General features: G+C 45.6%; 1 protein-coding gene across 1 annotated transcript in view; it reads left to right on the top strand.

Annotated features, from left to right (window-relative positions):
• LOC126355096 (uncharacterized) overlaps nt 1-19,839 on the top strand; it is a 133,612-nt gene that overhangs the window by 22,170 nt on the left and 91,603 nt on the right. Inside the window, exon 2 of the mRNA XM_050005291.1 lies at nt 4,224-4,441. Within this exon, the coding sequence (XP_049861248.1) occupies nt 4,224-4,441 (218 nt within the window). The remainder of the gene's footprint in view (nt 1-4,223; nt 4,442-19,839) is intronic.

Below are 19,839 nucleotides of genomic sequence, written 5' to 3'. Positions count from 1 at the left end.
AACGACGAATCTGGGTGCACGAATGGAAAAACGTCATTTTTTCGGATGAATCCAGGTTCTGTTTACAGCATCATGATGGTCGCACCATGTTTGGCGACATCGCGGTGAACGTACATTGGAAGCGTGTATTCGTTATCGCCATACTGGCGTATCACCCGGCGTGATGGTATGGGGTGCCATTGGTTACCCGTCTCGGTCACCTCTTGTTCGCACTGACGGCACTTTGGACAGTGGACGTTACGTATCAGATGTGTTACGACCAGTGGCTCTACCCGCCATTCGATCCCTGCGAAACCCTACATTTCAGCAGAATAATGGGCAGCACATTTTCCAGATCTCTCACCAATTGAAAACGTCTGGTCAATGGTGGTCGAGCAACTGGTTCGTCACAATACGTCAGTCACTACTCTTGATAAACTGTGGTGATGTGTTGAAGCTGCATGGGCAGCTGTACCTGTACAAGCCATTCAAGCTCTGTTTGACTCAATGCCCAGGCGTATCAAGGCCGTTATTACGGCCAGAGGTGATTGTTCTGGGCACTGATTTCTCAGGATCTGTGCACGCAAATTGCGTCAAAATGTAATCAGATTTAAGTTATAGTATAATATATTTGTCCAATGAATACCCGTTTATCATCTGCATTTCTTCTTGGTGCAGCAATTTTAATGGCCAGTAGTGTATCATGAGTTTATGTAGTGATGTAGTGTAGCACGATGTTTATCATATTAGAATTTGAAGGTCGTAGGTTCGAACGTAGTCAATTTTTAAATCGAATCAAAATAATTTGTTATTTTTTTATTCTAATAATTGGTTTAAATGTAATTTTTTATTTAATCTTCTTTTTCGGGTCATTTTTCGACACTACATTGGCTTTTTTATTTGCTCTTATTTTCCTTCCTAATTTTTTTGTTTGGAATCTACCTATGTAGTCTTCAATCTGCAACCAAGTGTCTACGAGAACTGGTCATCAGTTGGTAACGCCGCAGCTCATGTAGCCAGTGTGAGGATGGTTTCAGGTAACCAATGATAGCGAGGAGTAACAGTTTGCTTTTGCTGAAACTGAACATTTTCTGTCTTGAATTTGCTTGCAAAAGTTAGGTTTAATCACTGGCAACAAAGCAATCATGATTAGTACGGCCGCATATTACTGACCATCTTTTTCTTGGCTCTATTCCACATCGCGAGGGTATGGTTAGCTTAGAAAGTGAGTTTAAATTCAGGGCTACAAACACACGTCGTCAACCACAGTTCGTTCGCTGGTCGCTTAAAATCAGCAGTTGACAGAGCATTTCGCATTTCGGCAAACATCGCGGTGGCCACTTCCAGTATTGCTCAGCATTACATATTAACAGATAGTATGACGTGACCCGCTTTTTTTTCCTTTTCTTGCAAGTTACTTAGCGTCATCGGTTCACATCCGGTCCAACTGTCTTGGTAGACAAGTAAGAGGAGACCCAAAGCAACGGCTAAATAACAGCCGGGCATAGCACTTTGAAGGTGTGCCGGTGGAGCGTTCAGTTCTGTGCCACCCGCCGACGGTGGAAGGACAGAGGCAGCGTGCAGTAATGCGCCAACTCTATCGTCAAGGAGGAAAGTGGCTGGACGAGAACAGATCAATGCTAGTGACTGTACGAAACGGGCAGAAAATCGTGATCGTATTGGGCCTGTCGCCAGTCATAGCCCGAATACGAATCCTCCAGGATGGTGAGCGGAACGGGGTGTCCGTGCCAGCGCCGTGGAATTGTAGTGCCCATGGTTTGGAGTCCGGCGAATGTCTCACGGAGGACGTCCACTTTTCTGTACAGTTGGTGAGCCTTACGGCGAATGGTCGTCTTGAGAAGGGCTGTATTTGTCTCCTCATGTGGTGAGCGGAGGGGCGTGAAGACTCTACCTGAGAACTTTATTCTGTAGGATCTGGAGCGTCAGCATCTGGGACTTACTAATCGTGGCCCACGCAGGGGAACCATACGTTAGTGAGGGTAGGACAACAGAGTGATACAGCCGGAGCTTGGTATCTAAATTGAGCTCTCGTCTGGAGAAGAGCGGGTACAAGGCCTTTGTCAACTTTAACCCTTTATGGGTGACCTATTCTGCGTAGCGGTGGAACAAAAGTTTCTTATCCAACCAGACCCCTCGATACTTGGTAGCTGGGGCCCACGGGACCCGGACGCCTCCGAATGAGATGCTGTTGTGGAGTATGGGGCGTCGTTTAGTGAAATACATAGCCGTGGTTTTGGCGGCAATGAGGGCCATTTTATTGGAGCGACACAGGTTGACTGTTGCGTCCACTTGCCTCTGTAGGCAGGCAATGAGTTGATCAGGATTGCGGCCGGTCGTATAAAGAGCCGTGTCATCGGCATATTGCGCCAAATAGCAGTGACGGATGACGGGCATGTCATTGACATACACATTAAAAAGAAGAGGGGACAGAACAGAGCCTTGAGGGGTACCCATTGACATGTGGCGTACACTGGAGCGCTTTCCCCGTTGAGCAACGAGGAAGGTCGTCTGGTGAAGGAAATCATATCTTAACGTAGATGATGTCAGCATCTTATCCACCAGGTTGTCCTGCGAAGTCTTACCATGAGCATTCGGCACCTCCGAGAACACATGCTGGAATTAAAACCCTTGCTGATGTGCTCCGTGATCCAGAGAACTTGCAGGTCAGCGGACAGGTGGGACGTAAACCCAAACTGTTTTGGACGGATCGTTCCAGCTGCCGCCAGAGGCTGGGAAATGCGGTGGAGTATGAGTAGGATGACCAGACGTCCGGATTAATCCGGACGTGTCCTCCTTTTTAGCTCTTTGTTCGGGGTCCGGGCGGATTTTTACAGCGTCCGGCTTTTTCGCAAAGTTGAGCATAATACGATTAAATTTACAATTAGTCCCGTTCTATTGATCTTTTCTTAAGTACTTTAACTATTGGCACAGCCTTCCTGATAAACACGCACGAAGGCTGTGTCATGTAGGTGGCACCAGAATCGTTGATGTTGTCGTTGGTCTACCTATAAGCGAATGCAGATATCGATTATTTAAAATTTTCGTTTTGTATCTTCGCTTTGTATTGGCTCGGCTTCCAGTAGTGCACGTGTGATTTGTGAGAGTAATTTTTAACCGAGTGAGTTACGTAAAATATTTGGCTATACCTAAACGAAAGTGTATATTTTCTGATGTCCTTTCTTACAAATATCCGGCTTTAAGAAAGGGAGAAGTGAATTTGAAGCGAGATGTAAGATATCTGGAGCTGGAGCGTACGTTTCAGTGGCCAATAAAGGTAACAAATAACTCGGCATATTAAGTGTCATGGTTTTATTTCATTGTTTCATAGTCATTCAATTTATTTGTATTTGGAAGGTTAAAGCGCAGTTTACCTGTCGTCAGCTGCTGCTTGAATTGTAGATGTTGGTAGCGGTAGAGATGTAAGATATCTGGAGCTGGAGCGTACGTTTCAGTGACCAATAAAGGTAAGAAATAACTCAGCATATTAAGTGTCATGGTTTTATTTCATTGTTTCATAGTCATTCAATTTATTTGTATTCGGAAGGTTAAAGCGCAGTTTACATGTCGTCAGCTGCTGCTTGAATTGTAGATGTTGGTAGCGGTGCGCTGAATGAAGGGAGGTGAATGGTCTTACGATTTTCGTTTTTTTTGAAAGCAATTCCGTGTTGTTGACATAACAAAACAATTGACGCCACACTGTCACCACAATCAATGTTTTAAATTTTTTTATGTTGCTGAGTTACCCATCACCTGACCATCTGCAACAATTAGCTACTAGTTTTACCGGTAATTCCCGGCAGTCACGTGACTTTTCCTAAGCTGACGGGTGGTATCCTCATCTGCAGTTGACCCCTCTGATTTGTCCTCTTTTTTCTTCTTTTGTCCTCATTTTTGAAGCTGTTTGTCCCCCTTTTTAAACAATTGCATCTGGTCACCCTAAGTATGAGAGACTCCAGGACCTTCGCCATGGTGTTCAAAAAGCTGATGGGATTGTTGTTGGTAGATACAATAGGGTCTCCAGAAGGCAGTTCAATATCCTGATGATAGAGGATTCGGGGCACTTACGCTGTGGACGTGAGGTGACCTGCCGTGTTTGTTTACACCCATAACCGAGAGATAGCCGGGAGCCAATGTGGCAACATTTTAGCGGCAAGTGGCAGATATCAACTATCAAGTAATTTTAATCGCATTATAATGTTGGTGGTGTGTGTGCTGATTCGCAGAGGGATGTTCGGTGGACGTGTGGCGCGTGAAGAGCCGACACGAGCCAGTGCTGGCAGTGGGTGGTGCGCTGGCGCTGCCGGACCACGAGACGGGACAGCTGCTGCTGCCCAATGGCGGTGTCGTGCTAGTCGGCTGCCCCGGGGCCGGCAACAGCCTCAAGCTGGGCAAAGGACTCCGCCACGCCAACACCACTTGCACGTCGGCCGGCACCTTACAGGTACCGAACTCTCCTCGCCTTGCCCTAGTTCCTGCCACTGCACCGCTGCCTATAAAACTCTATTTAACATACAGGAGACAATATGGAACTGTTTGAAAAAAAAAACCGTAAATTAGTCACAAACTACGGCGTGCACACACTTTATTCAGCATGCAAACGTCACTAAATATTTTGATTTAGGTTATGACATGTTCGATATGCCTGCTACCATTGGCGATGATATGGCACCAGATAACAAACTACGGTAGCACACACTTTATTTAACATTGAAATGTGGTTTCGCAAGACAAAGCGGATTCAATTGTGGAAAGGGGCCAAGGTCAATTAGCTATACAAGGTCAATTAGTTATACAAGAACACACGCAACTTTATTCATCAAACCAATGGACAGTTTTTTCTTTAAAACAAAAAAGATCAATCCACAGCTGAGGGCCCAAGTATGTTGTTGTTGTTGTGGTCTTCAGTCCTGAGACTGGTTTGATGCAGCTCTCCATGCTACTCTATCCTGTGCAAGCTTCTTCATCTCCCAGTACTTACTGCAACCCACATCCTTCTGAATCTGCTTAGTGTATTCATCTCTTGGTCTCCCTCTACGATTTTTACCCTCCACGCTGCCCTCCAATACTAAATTGGTGATCCCTTGATGCCTCAGAACATGTCCTACCAACCGATCCCTTCTTCTGGTCAAGTTGCGCCACAAACTTCTCTTCTCCCTAATCCTATTCAACACCTCCTCATTAGTTATGTGATCTACCGATATAATCTTCAGCATTCTTCTGTAGCACCACATTTCGAAAGCTTCTATTCTCTTCTTGTCCAAACTATTTATCGTCGATGTTTCACTTCAATACATGGCTACACTCCATACAAATACTTTCAGAAACGACTTCCTGACACTTAAGTCTATACTCGATGTTAACAAATTTCTCTTCTTCAGAAACGCTTTCCTTGCCATTGCCAGTCTACATTTTATATCCTCTCTACTTCGACCATCGTCAGTTATTTTGCTCCCCAAGTAGCAAAACTCCTTTACTACTTTAAGTGTCTCACTTCCTAATCTAATTCCCTCAGCATCACTCGACTTAATTCGACTACATTCCATTATCCTCGTTATGCTTTTGTTGATGTTCATCTTATATCCTCCTTTCAAGACACTGTCCATTTCGTTTAACTGCTCTTCCAAGTACTTTGCTGTCTCTGACAGAATTATAATGTCATCGACGAACTTCAAAGTTTTTATTTCTTCTCCATGGATTTTAATACTTACTCCGAATTTTTCTTTTGTTTCCTTTACTGCTTGCTCAATATACAGATTGAATAACGTCGGGGAGAGGGTACAACCCTGTCTCACTCCCTTTCCAACCACTGCTTCCCTTTCACGCCCCTCGACACTTATAACTGCCATCTGGTTTCTGTACAAATTGTAAATAGCCTTTCGCTCCCTGTATTTTACCCCTGCCACCTTTAGAATTTGAAAGAGAGTTTTCCAGTCAATATTGTCAAAAGCTTTCTCTACGCCTACAAATGCCAGAAACGTAGCTTTGCCTTTCCTTTAACTATATTTCTACGGAATCCAAACTGATCTTCCCCGAGGTAACTCCTCCAGAATAAGTTTGAAAGATTGCTTTTAAAACACCAGGATTTAAAGTAACGGCTGATGGCCTTACTTAAGCAAAATTAGAATCTCTTCTCGGCAAAGGCCGAAATAATATTTCAGGTCAGCTAAGGACATTCTTTAAAACCCAGACATTTACAAATTCCGGCTAAACGCCATATTAAGGAAACTTCAAGATAATTCTTTGGCTGAAGGCCCAATAAAAAATTTTTCTTTACATAGTAAAAGAGGGGTAAGATAGATACTGCCTACAGGAAAGTTAAAGAGACCTTTGTGTGGAAGAGAACCACGTGTATGAATATCAAGAGCTCAGATGGCAACCCAGTTCTAAGCAAAGAAGGGAAGGCAGAAAGGTGGAAGGAGTATATAGAAGGTTTATACAAGGGCGATGTACTTGAGGACAATATTATGGAAATGGAAGAGGATGTAGATGAAGACGAAATGGGAGGTACGATACTGCGTGAAGAGTTTGACAGAGCACTGAAAGACCTGAGTCGAAACAAGGCGCCCGGAGTAGACAACGTTCCATTAGAACTACTGACGGCCTTGGGAGAGCCAGTCCTGACAAAACTCTACCAGCTGGTGAGCAAGATGTATGAGACTGGTGAAACACCCTCAGACTTCAAGAAGAATATAATAATTCCAATCCCAAAGAAAGCAGGTGCTGACAGATATGAAAATTACCTAACTATCAGTTTAATAAGTCACAGCTACAAAATACTAACACAAATTCTTTACAGACGAATGGAAAAACTGGTAGATGCGGACCTCGGGGAGGATCAGTTTGGATTCCGTAGAAATGTTGGAACACGTGAGGCAATATTGACCTTACGACTTATCTTAGAAGAAAGATTAAGGAAAGGCAAACGTACGTTTCTAGCATTTGTAGACTTAGAGAAAGCTTTTGACAATGTTGACTGGAATACTCTCTTTCAAATTCTCAAGGTGGCACGGGTAAAATACAGGGAGCGAAAGGCTATTTACAATTTGTACAGAAACCAGATGGCAGTTATAAGATTCGAGGGACATGAAAGGGAAGCAGTGGTTGGGAAAGGAGTGAGACAGGGTTGTAGCCTCTCCCCGATGTTATTCAATCTGTATATTGAGCAAGCAGTAAAGGAAACAAAAGAAAAATTTGGAGTAGGTATTAAAATTCATGGAGAAGAAGTAAAAACTTTGAGGTTCGCTGATGACATTGTAATTCTGTCAGAGACGGCAAAGGATTTGGAAGAGCAGTTGAACGGAATGGACAGTGTTTTGAAAAGAGGATATAAGATGAACATCAACAAAAGCAAAACGAGGATAATGGAATGTAGTCAAATTAAATCTGGTGATGCTGAGGGAATTAGATTAAGAAATGAGACACTTAAAGTAGTAAAGGAGTTTTGCTATTTAGGAAGTAAAATAACAGATGATGGTCGAAGTAGAGAGGATATAAAATGTAGACTGGCAATGGCAAGGAAAGCGTTTCTGAAGAAGAGAAATTTGTTAACATCGAATATAGATTTATGTATCAGGAAGTCGTTTCTGAAAGTATTTGTTTGGAGTGTAGCCATGTATGGAAGTGAAACATGGACGACAACTAGTTTGGACAAGAAGAGAATAGAAGCTTTCGAAATGTGGTGCTACAGAAGAATGTTGAAGATTAGATGGGTAGATCACGTAACTAATGAGGAGGTACTGAATAGGATTGGGGAGAAGAGAAGTTTGTGGCACAACATGACTAGAAGAAGGGATCGGTTGGTAGGACATGTTTTGAGGCATCAAGGGATCACAAATTTAGCATTGGAGGGCAGCGTGGAGGGTAAAAATCGTAGAGGGAGACCTAGAGATGAATACACTAAGCAGATTAAGAAGGATGTAGGTTGCAGTAGGTACTGGGAGATGAAGAAGCTTGCACAAGGTAGAGTAGCATGGAGAGCTGCATCAAACCAGTCTCAGGACTGAAGACAACAACAACAACAACAAGTAAAAGAGAATCTTTAAAGATAAGCTTTTACACAGCACAACAGAGAAACATCTCAAGAAAACTGAAAACTTGAAGTATCTTGTCGGCTGAAGGCCCAAACCGGCCGGAGTGGCCGTTCGGTTCTAGGCGCTATAATCTGCAACCGAGCGACCGCTACGGTCGCAGGTTAAAATCCTGCCTCGGGCGTTTATGTGTGTGATGTCTTTAGGTTAGTTAGGTTTAATTAGTTCTAAGTTCTAGGCGACTGATGACCTCAGAAGTTAAGTCGCATAGTGCTCAGAGTCATTTGAACGATTTTTGAAGGCCAAAACAATAACTCAAGAGTAATTAAAGACAACCTTAAGTTAAACATTTACAGACCATGCCTGAAGGCCGTTTCAAGAATTCAAGATAATTTAGGAGAAACCTTACAGACAAGGATTTACATATTAAAGCCACAGATTCTGAAACAAACGCTGCTGAAGGTTAAATACAGAGCAACAAGAATTTTGAAGGCCTAATCTTAAAATTGTTATAAAGTTCGGCTGAAGGCCACATACTAAACGTAAAACAAACGATATTAGTAGACGGATGAAGGCCTGACACAGTAACTGCAACCAAATAAAATGACAATCACGAACAACAAACAGTTCTGCTGAGAAGTGTTCGCAGGGTCGGAACCTCTAACCACAGTTTAGGTGAGACAGGCAGCCAAGCGTAACACCAAACAATCGGGTGGCAACACTACCTAGGGATGGCTGAAGAACCAACCAACAGCCTAATCAATTTCGTTCCACCTGACACACTCTTTGCTGTATTTCAACCCACCGACTGACTACTCCAGTACGCAGACGGCATTCATCTGTTGGAAATCACAGAAGCTACATACGGTTCCACGTAAACACACTTGCACAAGAACCCGAACTATCGTAAAAGCAATCACTGTGGAACAACAAGAACGAATCAATTCGACACACAGAGTTTCCACAAGCGGTCGGCGACAAAATACACCTTGTCCGATGAGACGAACTTACATCAACATCAGGAGACAAGAAAAGTCGCATTACAGTGAAGAGTGTTGCAGCCCACGCCCTCGTCGATGGACCTTGTGTATTTCTTGGATGTTCTCTTAATTTTAGCCTGGATGTAAAAGACACTTTCTCACATGGAAATGGATGGTTCACCGTCGCCATAGGAAGAGGTGGTAGCGGAGTTCCTAATGTACCAGGACTTGAAAGTTTTAATGATAGAGATGTAATTGCCTATAGTACTTATCATATTTTTGAAATTGGTAGTAAAGATTTTGGTAAATCAGCTTATGACTCAACATCTCCTCTTGTCTTGTAGCAAAAGAAAAATTAATCAAAATGATTCTGTATTTATTTGGGTTAAAAGTAAAGGTGTATGTGAATATGTAAAATTTGTATCTGATTGTACTGTATATTTCCATAAGTAATGATCTGTAGCGTTAGCCACTAACCGGACAGGGGTACATCTAGAACCGGAGGCTCAAGGATGTAACAGTTTTGTTATGTAAGCACTTATCGCTTGGCGTCGGCTGTCCGCGCCTCACTAGCGATGCTGTGTCCTGTCTTCAGTCCTGCTGCGCCCCGACTGGGCTCCCACCTCCTCTCGAGACACACGACGACCCGGAAATACTATTGGTCGCTCTAGAGATTGTACGACAGTGCACCTTCGATAAGCGCTACTGCTGCCACTCACGGAAAGGTAAGGCAGGAAGTTAGTGACGCCAGTAAATTAAACAACAAAACGAGGCGGCAGTGCCGCAAGAGAAGATGACAAACAATGAACGAGATGAACACGAGCCGCGCATGGCTCATACATGTAAACGTCACTAGATATTTTTATTTACATTATGAAATGTTCGATATGCCTCCCATCATGAGCGATGATGTGGCCCAAACGAATAGCGAAATACTGCAAGAGCCGCTGAAGTGTCGGAACATCGATATTGTCGATGACCTCCTGAATGGCTGTTTACAGCTCAGCAATGGTTTTGGGGTAAGTGCTGTACACCTTGCCTTTAATATAACCCCACAAATATGAATCCATATGTTCATATCCGGAGAAAGTCGCGGCCAATCTAGGCCCACACCAGTGGCCTCTGGGTACCCCAGAGCCAGAATGCGGTCCCAAAATACTCCTCCATCCAACACTCTCCTGCTTCGATGTGGCGGAGCTTCGTCTTGAATCATCTTCCCAAACCTTTAAGTACCATTCGGTAGTCATCGTGCCATCAAGAAATATCGCACCGATTATTCCGTGACTGGACACTGCGCATCACGCAGCACCTGATGAGTTTGAAGAGACTTCTCGATCGCGAAATGCGGATTCCCAAACGCGCCAATTTTGCTTATTGATCAACGAACCCATCCAAATGCAAATGCAAGTGGGCTTCGTCGCTAAACAAAACCATGCGTGCACACACTAATTCCCATCATGCCCCCCACTAATTCCCATCATGACCCCCCCCCCCCCCCCCTCAGCCAACAGTGCAGTTTGAACGTCCTAATGCAAACCGTTCAGAATTTATGACGATTTTATTTCATATAGTTCAATAATTATCACCCTGTACACATAGACAGGCTGTAATCGAACCGCACCACCGTTTATTGACAAAACTACTATACGATGTAGCAAACAAAATTTTTTATTGGTTACAGGAGTTTTTGGTATGGGAAACGAAGCATGTTACCTCGAAAGGACAGTCATTGGCATACGTAGAAATAAGTTTAGATGTGCCCACAGGGGAATGTGCTGGCACTCTTGTTGTACATGTCGTATCTTAATCATCTGGCGCATTATATTAATAGTAATCTCAGATTTTGTAACTGATGCTGTTGTCTACAGTGATGTAATCTCTGTAAAGAGCTGCACAAACATGAAGTAAAAGTTCCTGGCAGATTAAACTGTGTGCCCGACCGAGACTCGAACTCGGGACCTTTGCCTTTCGCGGGCAAGTGCTCTACCAATTGAGCTACCGAAGCACGACTCACGCCCGGTACTCACAGCTTTACTTCTGCCAGTATCCGTCTCCTACCTTCCAAACTTTACAGAAGCTCTTCTGCGAAACATGCAGAACTAGCACTCCTGAAAGAAAGGATACTGTGGAGACATGGCTTAGCCACAGCCTGGGGGATGTTTCCAGAATGAGATTTTCACTCTGCAGCGGAGTGTGCGCTGATATGAAACTTCCTGGCAGATTAAAACTGTGTGCCCGACCGAGACTCGAACTCGGGACCTTTGCCTTTCGCGGGCAATTGCTCTACCAATTGAGCTACCGAAGCACGACTCACGCCCCGTACTCACAGCTTTACTTCTGCCAGGGCACACAGTTTTAATCTGCCAGGAAGTTTCATATCAGCGCACACTCCGCTGCAGAGTGAAAATCTCATTCATGAAGTAAAACGTTGATAAGATTTCAAAGTAGTACAGAGAATAGCAACTCATTTTTGTTGTGTACTACTTCGTACACATTGGTAAGGAAAGTAGGCATATAGAGTGATGCAGCAGGGAAGCTGGACATAAGCAGAAATGATTAGCGAATACTTAAATACAGTAAACAGAAGTTTCACTTAACTTATAGATTTTTCCAAGCATTAAAATGTAAATGTCTTGTGGTTAGGGCATCCCGTCGGGTAGGTCGTTCTCCGTGTACAAGTCTTTCGCTTAGGACAAGACAACACCCAGTCCCTGAGCGGAGAAAATCTCCGGGAATCGAACCAGGGCCCTTAGGATTGACATTCTGTCGTTCTGACCACTCAGCTACCGGGGGCGGACTCTCCAAGCATTGCGAAGACACTTTACAAAAAAACGAACACCAATAAATTTCAGCAACTAAATAGTGGCGTGCAGAGTGAGGCTACCGCTACTAATGGACGAGTGACCTGTCGAAGGCTAAGACTGAAGACTTTCGAAGACTGCGAAAGAGACTCGGGCGTATAGCTACCGCCGGAAATCGTATATCGCGGCGGCAGAGGACGCTCGCAATTGGAGGTGCTTAAAGCGTGGCTCGGTGGGCTCACATCACTCAAATCGCCAGGTCACTGTTTCACCGATACCGGCGTCCGTCGGAAATGTGCTTTCCGTTGCGAACTATGAAGCACTGACGGGGGTGGTATCAATGTACGGTAACACAGTTTAATGTACCGCAATGTTCTTCACAAAATTCGAATAGCTAGTATCCTATGAGAACAACAGCAGTGGGCCACAGCTGGAATCAGTCAACACACGAAAATATCTGGCTGTAACAATTTGTAGGCATAGAGTTACGTCAAGGCTCATTCGTAGGGAAGAAAAGTGGCAGACTTCTGGTCAATGTGCGAAACAGGGTGCCTGAAAATCACTTTGGTATTCGATCTCGCTCTAGAATACTCCTGAAGCGTGTACGATCCATGGAATTGGAAATGCTGTGTGGCTAGGGCTTCTCGTCGGGTAGACCGTTCGCCTGGTGCAAGTCTTTCGAGTTGACGCCACGTCGGCGACTTCCGTGTCGATGGGGATGAAAGGATGATGATTAATGGCAACACAACACCCAGTCCCTGAGCGGAGAAAGATCTCCCACCCATCTGCGAATCGAACCCGGGTCGTTAGGTATGACATTCCATTGCGCTGACCACTCAGCTACCAGGGGCGAAGTGTAGGACCCATACCAGATATGAGTAATAAGAAATACTGAACACATACAAAGAAGGGTGGCACAAATAGTTGCAGGTTTGTTCGCCTCACGGAAGACTGTTACGGAAATATAGTGTCACGTAAATATAGGGTTTCAGGGAAATATAGGATGTCAAAGAAATACAATATAGAGTTTCAGGGAAATATAAGAGTGTCACGGAAATATAGGAAAACCTCAAGTAGACTCTTGAAAAGAGAGTCTGTTATCCTGTGAAATCCAACTGCGCCACAGGAAATGGTGAGAGTGGAAAAATGCTGGGGGTTGTGTTAGCGTAACCCCTTAAAAAGTTTTCCACACATTTATTAATCAAACTCAACAAATCCGAGCGCGAGCTTACGCCGATGATAAACAAATAATCCAGCGCACAATTTACAAAATATCAACTTACTATCAAGCACAATATAACACATTTTATAAAATACTGTACTCTTAAGATAAAATGTTTCACCAAAGCTGGCACCCTAAATTAAAACAAGCACAGCATAATTAATAAAGGATGCCAACCGTAGCATATTTAATAGAGCACGACAACCACATTATCCAATTCTAACCACAGCCACAATAAATGAGAGGGCAATTCAGTCAACGCCAGCGTAAAATAGATCACAATTTCAAAGAACACAATAGTCAAAATAGTACCAATTCTTTAACACAGTAGCACCTACAGTGGCCTCAGCGTCTTGGCGGTGTGGCGTCTTGCACTACTTAAAAAGTTCGAGCCAGACGCAGATACCATAAAGGTTTGCACTGGAGACAAGCAGCAATACTCCTTTAACTGTCATAGCCGAATACACCCAGTAGCTAATAACAGCTCGTGTCCCGGCAGCACCACATGAAACTTCCCCTTTGTATATAAAGAATGACAGTGCTGGAAAAACTCTTACGTTATTTGATACTCAAACAGCTGGGTAAAACTGAACGTACTGAGACTGTTTTTTCTATACTTATCCTGATCATTTCTAGACTGACACACAATATTTTAGCGCAGCGCAATGTGACTTCCAATAATCCCTGACTAAGAATAACTTTTATGTTTCATGAATCACTTACCTCACAAAAATCTTTGTTACTCAAACTACTGCAATACAGCGAGCGCCAGTACTAAATAAAAGATTCTAACAATGGAGGCATTAGCTACTGATAGGCATAGTTAGCATATGAAAGATTTTGATAGAGAACAAACAATGTATTTACCTTAATAGCGTTCAAAAGTCATAATATATATTTGTGACATCGAAGTAAACAAATTTCCTTTTTCTGACGGACACACGTCCAGATCGTCCGCTCATAGTGACCACCTCTCAAAACTCTGGCATCTTTCTTTCTTTCGCTTACGCCATAGTCCGGCGGCAATCGCAGGGTCGGCGTAGTTACAACGGTTGGCGATGTCAGTGTTAGGGATGGCCGGATGCCCTTCCTGCCGCCACCCCTTACCCCCCAGGACGGAATCAGTGTACCCCAACTGTCTGCATCTAGCGTAAATCGTGAAATAGTGCGGATGTGTTTCAAGTGTCTGAGACGCGTGTAACTGAGGCGGAACGTGTGGGGACCAGCCCAGTATTCACCTAGCAGGATGTGAAAAACCGCCTAAAAACCACAGCCAGGCTGGTCTGCACACTGGCCCTTGACGTTAATCCGCCGGGTGGATTCGATCCGGGGCCGGCGCGCTACCCGAGTCCAGGAAGCAGCGCGTTAGCGCGCTCGGCTACCCTGGCGGGTCTCGCAAATCTCACGCATCTCTCTCCCCACACCCACCACTGCTGGCGGCTCATCTCCAACTGCCCAACGATACGCTTTTCGCATCCAACTGCCCGCCTCTACACTAGCGAATATTCCAACAATGAGTACAACCAGCCACAGACTGCATACAGCACAGTCAGCGATTTACATACGGAGCACTACGTAGCGTTACCAACATAAAAACCTAAACAGCCTACTTACATACGTTCCTTGGATCCACAAGGCTAGCTCTATCCGCTCATTCACACTGAAACCGATGCTCTGTGTTGATTGGACAGCAAGCGCTACAAACCCAGGCTGCAGACTCTACCGGGCCGCCTCCGTCATTTTGCTGTGCGAACTTCTGCTCTGTCTCCTGCAGCTGGCTACCCTTTTAAATGGTCATTAGCTATCGTGTCTTCTTGCTGGCCACTGCTTCTCTGCTGAGGCTCCCTTCTGCAGACGTCAGCGGCCGTCCTATCCTCCTAATGCAATGGGCTGTTACCACTGGCTATCTCCAGTCTTCTAGTTTTGCTTTCACCAAACAGTTAACTACACTCCTGGAAATTAAAATAAGAACATCGTGACTTCATTGTCCCAGGGAGGGGAAACTTTATTGACACATTCCTGGGGTCAGATACATCACATGATCACACTGACAGAACCACAGGCACATAGACACAGGCAACAGAGCATGCACAATGTCGGCACTAGTACAGTGTATATCCACCTTTCGTACCAATACAGGCTGCTATTCTCCCATGGAGACGATCGTAGAGATGCTGGATGTAGTCCTGTGGAACGGCTTGCCATGCCATTTCCACCTGGCGCCTCAGTTGGACCAGCGTTCGTGCTGGACGTGCAGACCGCGTGAGACGACGCTTCATCCAGCCCCAAACATGCTAAATGGGGGACAGATCCGGAGATCTTGCTGGCCAGGGTAGTTGACTTACACCTTCTAGAGCACGTTGGGTGGCACGGGATACATGCGGACGTGCATTGTCCTGTTGGAACAGCAAGTTCCCTTGCCGGTCTAGGAATGGTAGAACGATGAGTTCGATGACGGTTTGGATGTACCGTGCACTATTCAGTGTCCCCTCGACGATCACCAGAGGTGTATGGCCAGTGTAGGAGATCGCTCCCCACACCACGATGTCGGGTGTTGGCCCTGTGTGCCTCGGTCGTATGCAGTCCTGATTGTGGCGCTCACCTGCACGTATACGACCATCATTGGCACCAAGGCAGAAGCGACTCTCATCGCTGAAGACGACACGTCTCCATTCGTCCCTCCATTCACGCCTGTCGCGACACCACTGGAGGCGGTCTGCACGATGTTGGGGCGTGAGCGGAAGACGGCCTAACGGTGTGCGGGACCGTAGCCCAGCTTCATGGAGACGGTTGCGAATGGTCCTCGCCGATACCCCAGCAGCAACAGTGTCCCGAATTTGCTGGGAAGTGGCGGTGCGGTCCCCTACGGCACTGCGTAGGATCCTACGGTCTTGGCGTGCATCCATGCGTCGCTGCGGTCCGGTCCCAGGTCGACGGGCACGTACACCTTCCGCCGACCACTGGCGACAACATCGATGTACTGTGGAGACCTCACGCCCCACGTGTTGAGCAATTCGGCGGTACGTCCATCCGGCCTCCCGCATGCCCACTATACGCCCTCACTCAAAGTCCGTCAACTGCACATACGGTTCACGTCCACGCTGTCGCGGCATGCTACCAGTGTTAAAGACTGCGATGGAGCTCCGTATGCCACGGCAAACTGGCTGACACTGACTGCGGCGGTGCACAAATGCTGCGCGGCTAGCGCCATTCGACGGCCAACACCGCGGTTCCTGGTGTGTCCGCTGTGCCGTGCGTGTGATCATTGCTTGCACAACCCTCTTGCAGTGTCCGTAGCAAGTATGGTGGGTCTGACACACCGGTGTCAATGTGTTCTTTTTTCCATTTCCAGGAGTGTATTTCTGCTTGCAAATAGCAGATGTCCCTATCCCTTCTTCTGAACTTATCTTCTACAGGCTTCTTTCCTCACATATATTTTTTTGTAATTCTTCATTTTGTTTAAAACAAAATTGTGTAAAAACATAGATAATAATCTCATAAAAGACTATAATAATGCACAATGATGTCAGTCAGAATACAGGATGTTTCAAAAAAGTGCCACATATTCCTGAAAGAGGTACCACTGTCACAATTAGCAGAAAATTCCCTATAAAAATAGTATGCCTGTAAGTCAATACCTGTTGTGCTATGGGAAGTTTTACTTCTCACGAGTAATGTGCAGTATTGTGGTGTAGGCGTGATTCGAAGGAGATGCTACAGCAAATTATGACAGCACACACGCATGAGCAGATGCAAATCCTCGAGCAGTCATGGAGGTGAGGCATCAGGATCGCTTCAGTGTATGGGCACGAATTGTCGGTGAGAGACTCTTAGGGCCAAACAGAGTCCTTCATGATGAGATACCAGCGCTAGTGGAGCATGTTACTCTTGTAGCGAGGCAACGATTGTGGTTTATGAACAATGAGTCACCGTCTCATTTTCTACAGATCGTGCGACAATGCCTCACGTCAATGTTTCATGAGTGCTGAATCGGTCGAGGATAGCCTTACATCCCTTGGATTTCTTACTGGGTGGAGACTTAAGGGCACTGGTGCATGCTCAACCCTTCAACAATTTGCAGATGTTACAGGAGCACGTGATCAATGCATGTGACATAATACGACGGGAAACACGTGTATTTGAGAAACTACGTGATTCGCTGAGAATAAGGGATCATGGGTATATCTGGATGTGTGGTGACTACATGCAGCATTGCCTATAGTGTCTTCTACCATGTAACAGAAAGATGAGAATGAGAGTACAGATTAGCCCACATCTCAAATAGTAAACTGCTTGACAATTGCTAAGGAACAACAGATTCTAGCTGAAGAACAACTGCCAGTTGCTACAGAACAAGTAGCAACTGCTATGCAACACCCAACCAATGGTGCACTGACGGAAAAAATTGCAACAACAAAAAATAATTAATGTAGAGTAATTAAATTTCGGGATTACATTTACCTAGATCACATATTTAAGTGAGGAGCACTGTAAGATTACAGGTTAATGTAACCGAAAGATAGGCCATTGAAAATGTGAAATGCTTGTACATTAACAACTGGTAAACCGCCAGAATGTTGAATGCAGGAATGCGAACGTGCGCGAATTGAGTTGCACGGGTGCTAGCCAACTTGTGGGACGGTGTTCCATGCCTGTTGCACTTGGATGGGCATTGAAGGAACGGTGAATGCCGTTTGTGTATGAAGCTGGAGTTGTCGTCCAATGATGTCCCATATGTGCTCGATTGGAGATAGATCTGGTGATCGAGCAGGGCAAGGCAACATGTCGACACTCTGTAGAGTATGTTGGGTTACAACAGCGGTACATTTGCGAGGGTTATGCTGTAGGTAAACACCCCTTGGAACTATGTTCATGAATGGCAGCAGAACAGGTCGAATTTGCAACAGGGTGCGTGGAACAACCATGAGAGTGCTCCTACTGTCATATGAGATCGCACCTCACACCATAACTCCGGGTGTAGGTCCAAGGCGACTACCACGCAGTCAAGGTGGTTGCAGGCCCTCAAGTGGTTTCCTTTAAAGAACACACGGCCTTCGCTGGCACTGTGGGAGAACCAGATTTAATCAGAAAACACGACAGACCTCCACCATGCTCTCTGATGAGCTCTTGCTTGGCACCAGTGAAGTCGCAAATGGCGGAGGTTTGGGCTCAGTGGAAGGCACACCACAGGGCCTCTGACTCAGACCTGTCCTTGAAATAACCAATTTGCAAGAGCTCATTGTGTTCTTGTGATGCCAACTGTTGCTCAAATTGTTGCTGAAGATCCAGTACGTTGCACCAGAGCACACGATGGTCTTCCTTCTCGGTGGTGCCATGTGGCAGTCCGGAACCTGGTCCTCTTGCAACTGTACCTTCTGGTGACCACCGCTGCCAGAGATCATGTACAGTGGCTACATGCCTGCCAAGTCTTTCGGCAATATCACAGAAGGAACATCCAGCTTCTCGTAGCGCTATTATATTACCTCGTTCAAACTCAGTGAGGTGTTAACAATGGCGCCTTTGTCAACTTAAAGGCATTCTCGATTAACGTCAACTTACTACGTCCAATCTCAAAAGTAGCTCAAAAATGGCTCTGAGCACTATGGGACTTAACATCTGAGGTCACCAGTCCCCTAGAACTTAGAACTACTTAAACCTAACTAACCTAAGGACATCACACACATCCATGCCCGAGCCAGGATTCGAACCCGCGACCGTAGCGGTCGCGCGGTTCCAGACTGAAGAGCCTAGAACCGCTCGGCCACACCGGCCGGCTCAAAAGTAACTAACGCTTATGAGCGTTACACCGTGTACTTAAAGCAAACCTGAGTTCCATCCTCATAGTGGCTCTAATTGCGCCACTCTTATGTGTTTGGCGCGAAATTTAGATAACACTTTTCAGATGTATAAACCCGCTTACCGACTCTCGTTTGTGCCACACAACTCCTTCTTGGCGTTGCGATTTTTTTCCATCGATGTAGTAAAAGGAAATGTAGAGGGTGGGACGTGTTAACTCCACCGAAGCCTGTGGATAAATGCCCTGAATGCATTCGACAGTTCATGCAGTACAGAGTTTGAGGAAGAGTGTTGTGGAACCGTTTAGTGTGACATTCCGTGTAGTACAACATGTCTGCAAGACATAATTTGAGTGCTTACGACCATGGACGAACTGCTGCCGGCCGCTGTGGCCGAGCGGTTCTAGGCCCTTCAAGCTTGGAACCGCGCGATCGCTGCGATCGCAGGTTCGGATCCTGCTTCGGGTATGGATGTAGGTTAGTTAGGTTTAAGTAGTTATAAGTTATAGGGGACTGATGACCTCAGGTGTTAAGTCCCATAGTGGTCAGAGCCATTTGAACGAGCTGCTGGACGGCTCGAAGGTGGTCAAAATGTCAGTACTGTGACAGTAATGGATGAGTCCAAAAGTGTCATCTCAAGATCAAAAAAGACTCCTGAAACTGAGAATGTTATGTAAAAGCATGATAGTGGTCGGGTCGAACACAGACCACCACATTGTAAGAGCGTCGACACGTAGCGCTAGGGTTGCAGGGAACAGACATCTCACTCCTTGGCAGGTCGCTGCAGACCGAGCAACCGCTACCGGTACCCGTGTCTCTGACAGAGCCATTTTGCGGCAATCAAATCAGGCTGGTTTGTATACTCGGAGATCTGTTAAATGCATCCCACTTCAACCGCTCCATCGTCGATAAAAAGGTCGTTGGTGTAGGGAGCATGTTGTTGGAGTCAGCAACAGTAGTCGAGAGTGATGTTCTCTGACAAATCCCGCGCCACTGTGGAAAGCGATTCTGGCC

Source organism: Schistocerca gregaria, chromosome 3, assembly GCF_023897955.1.
Source record: "Schistocerca gregaria isolate iqSchGreg1 chromosome 3, iqSchGreg1.2, whole genome shotgun sequence".
In the NCBI taxonomy this organism is placed as follows: Eukaryota; Metazoa; Arthropoda; class Insecta; order Orthoptera; family Acrididae; genus Schistocerca; species Schistocerca gregaria.
This window is presented reverse-complemented; position numbering and strand designations above follow the sequence as displayed.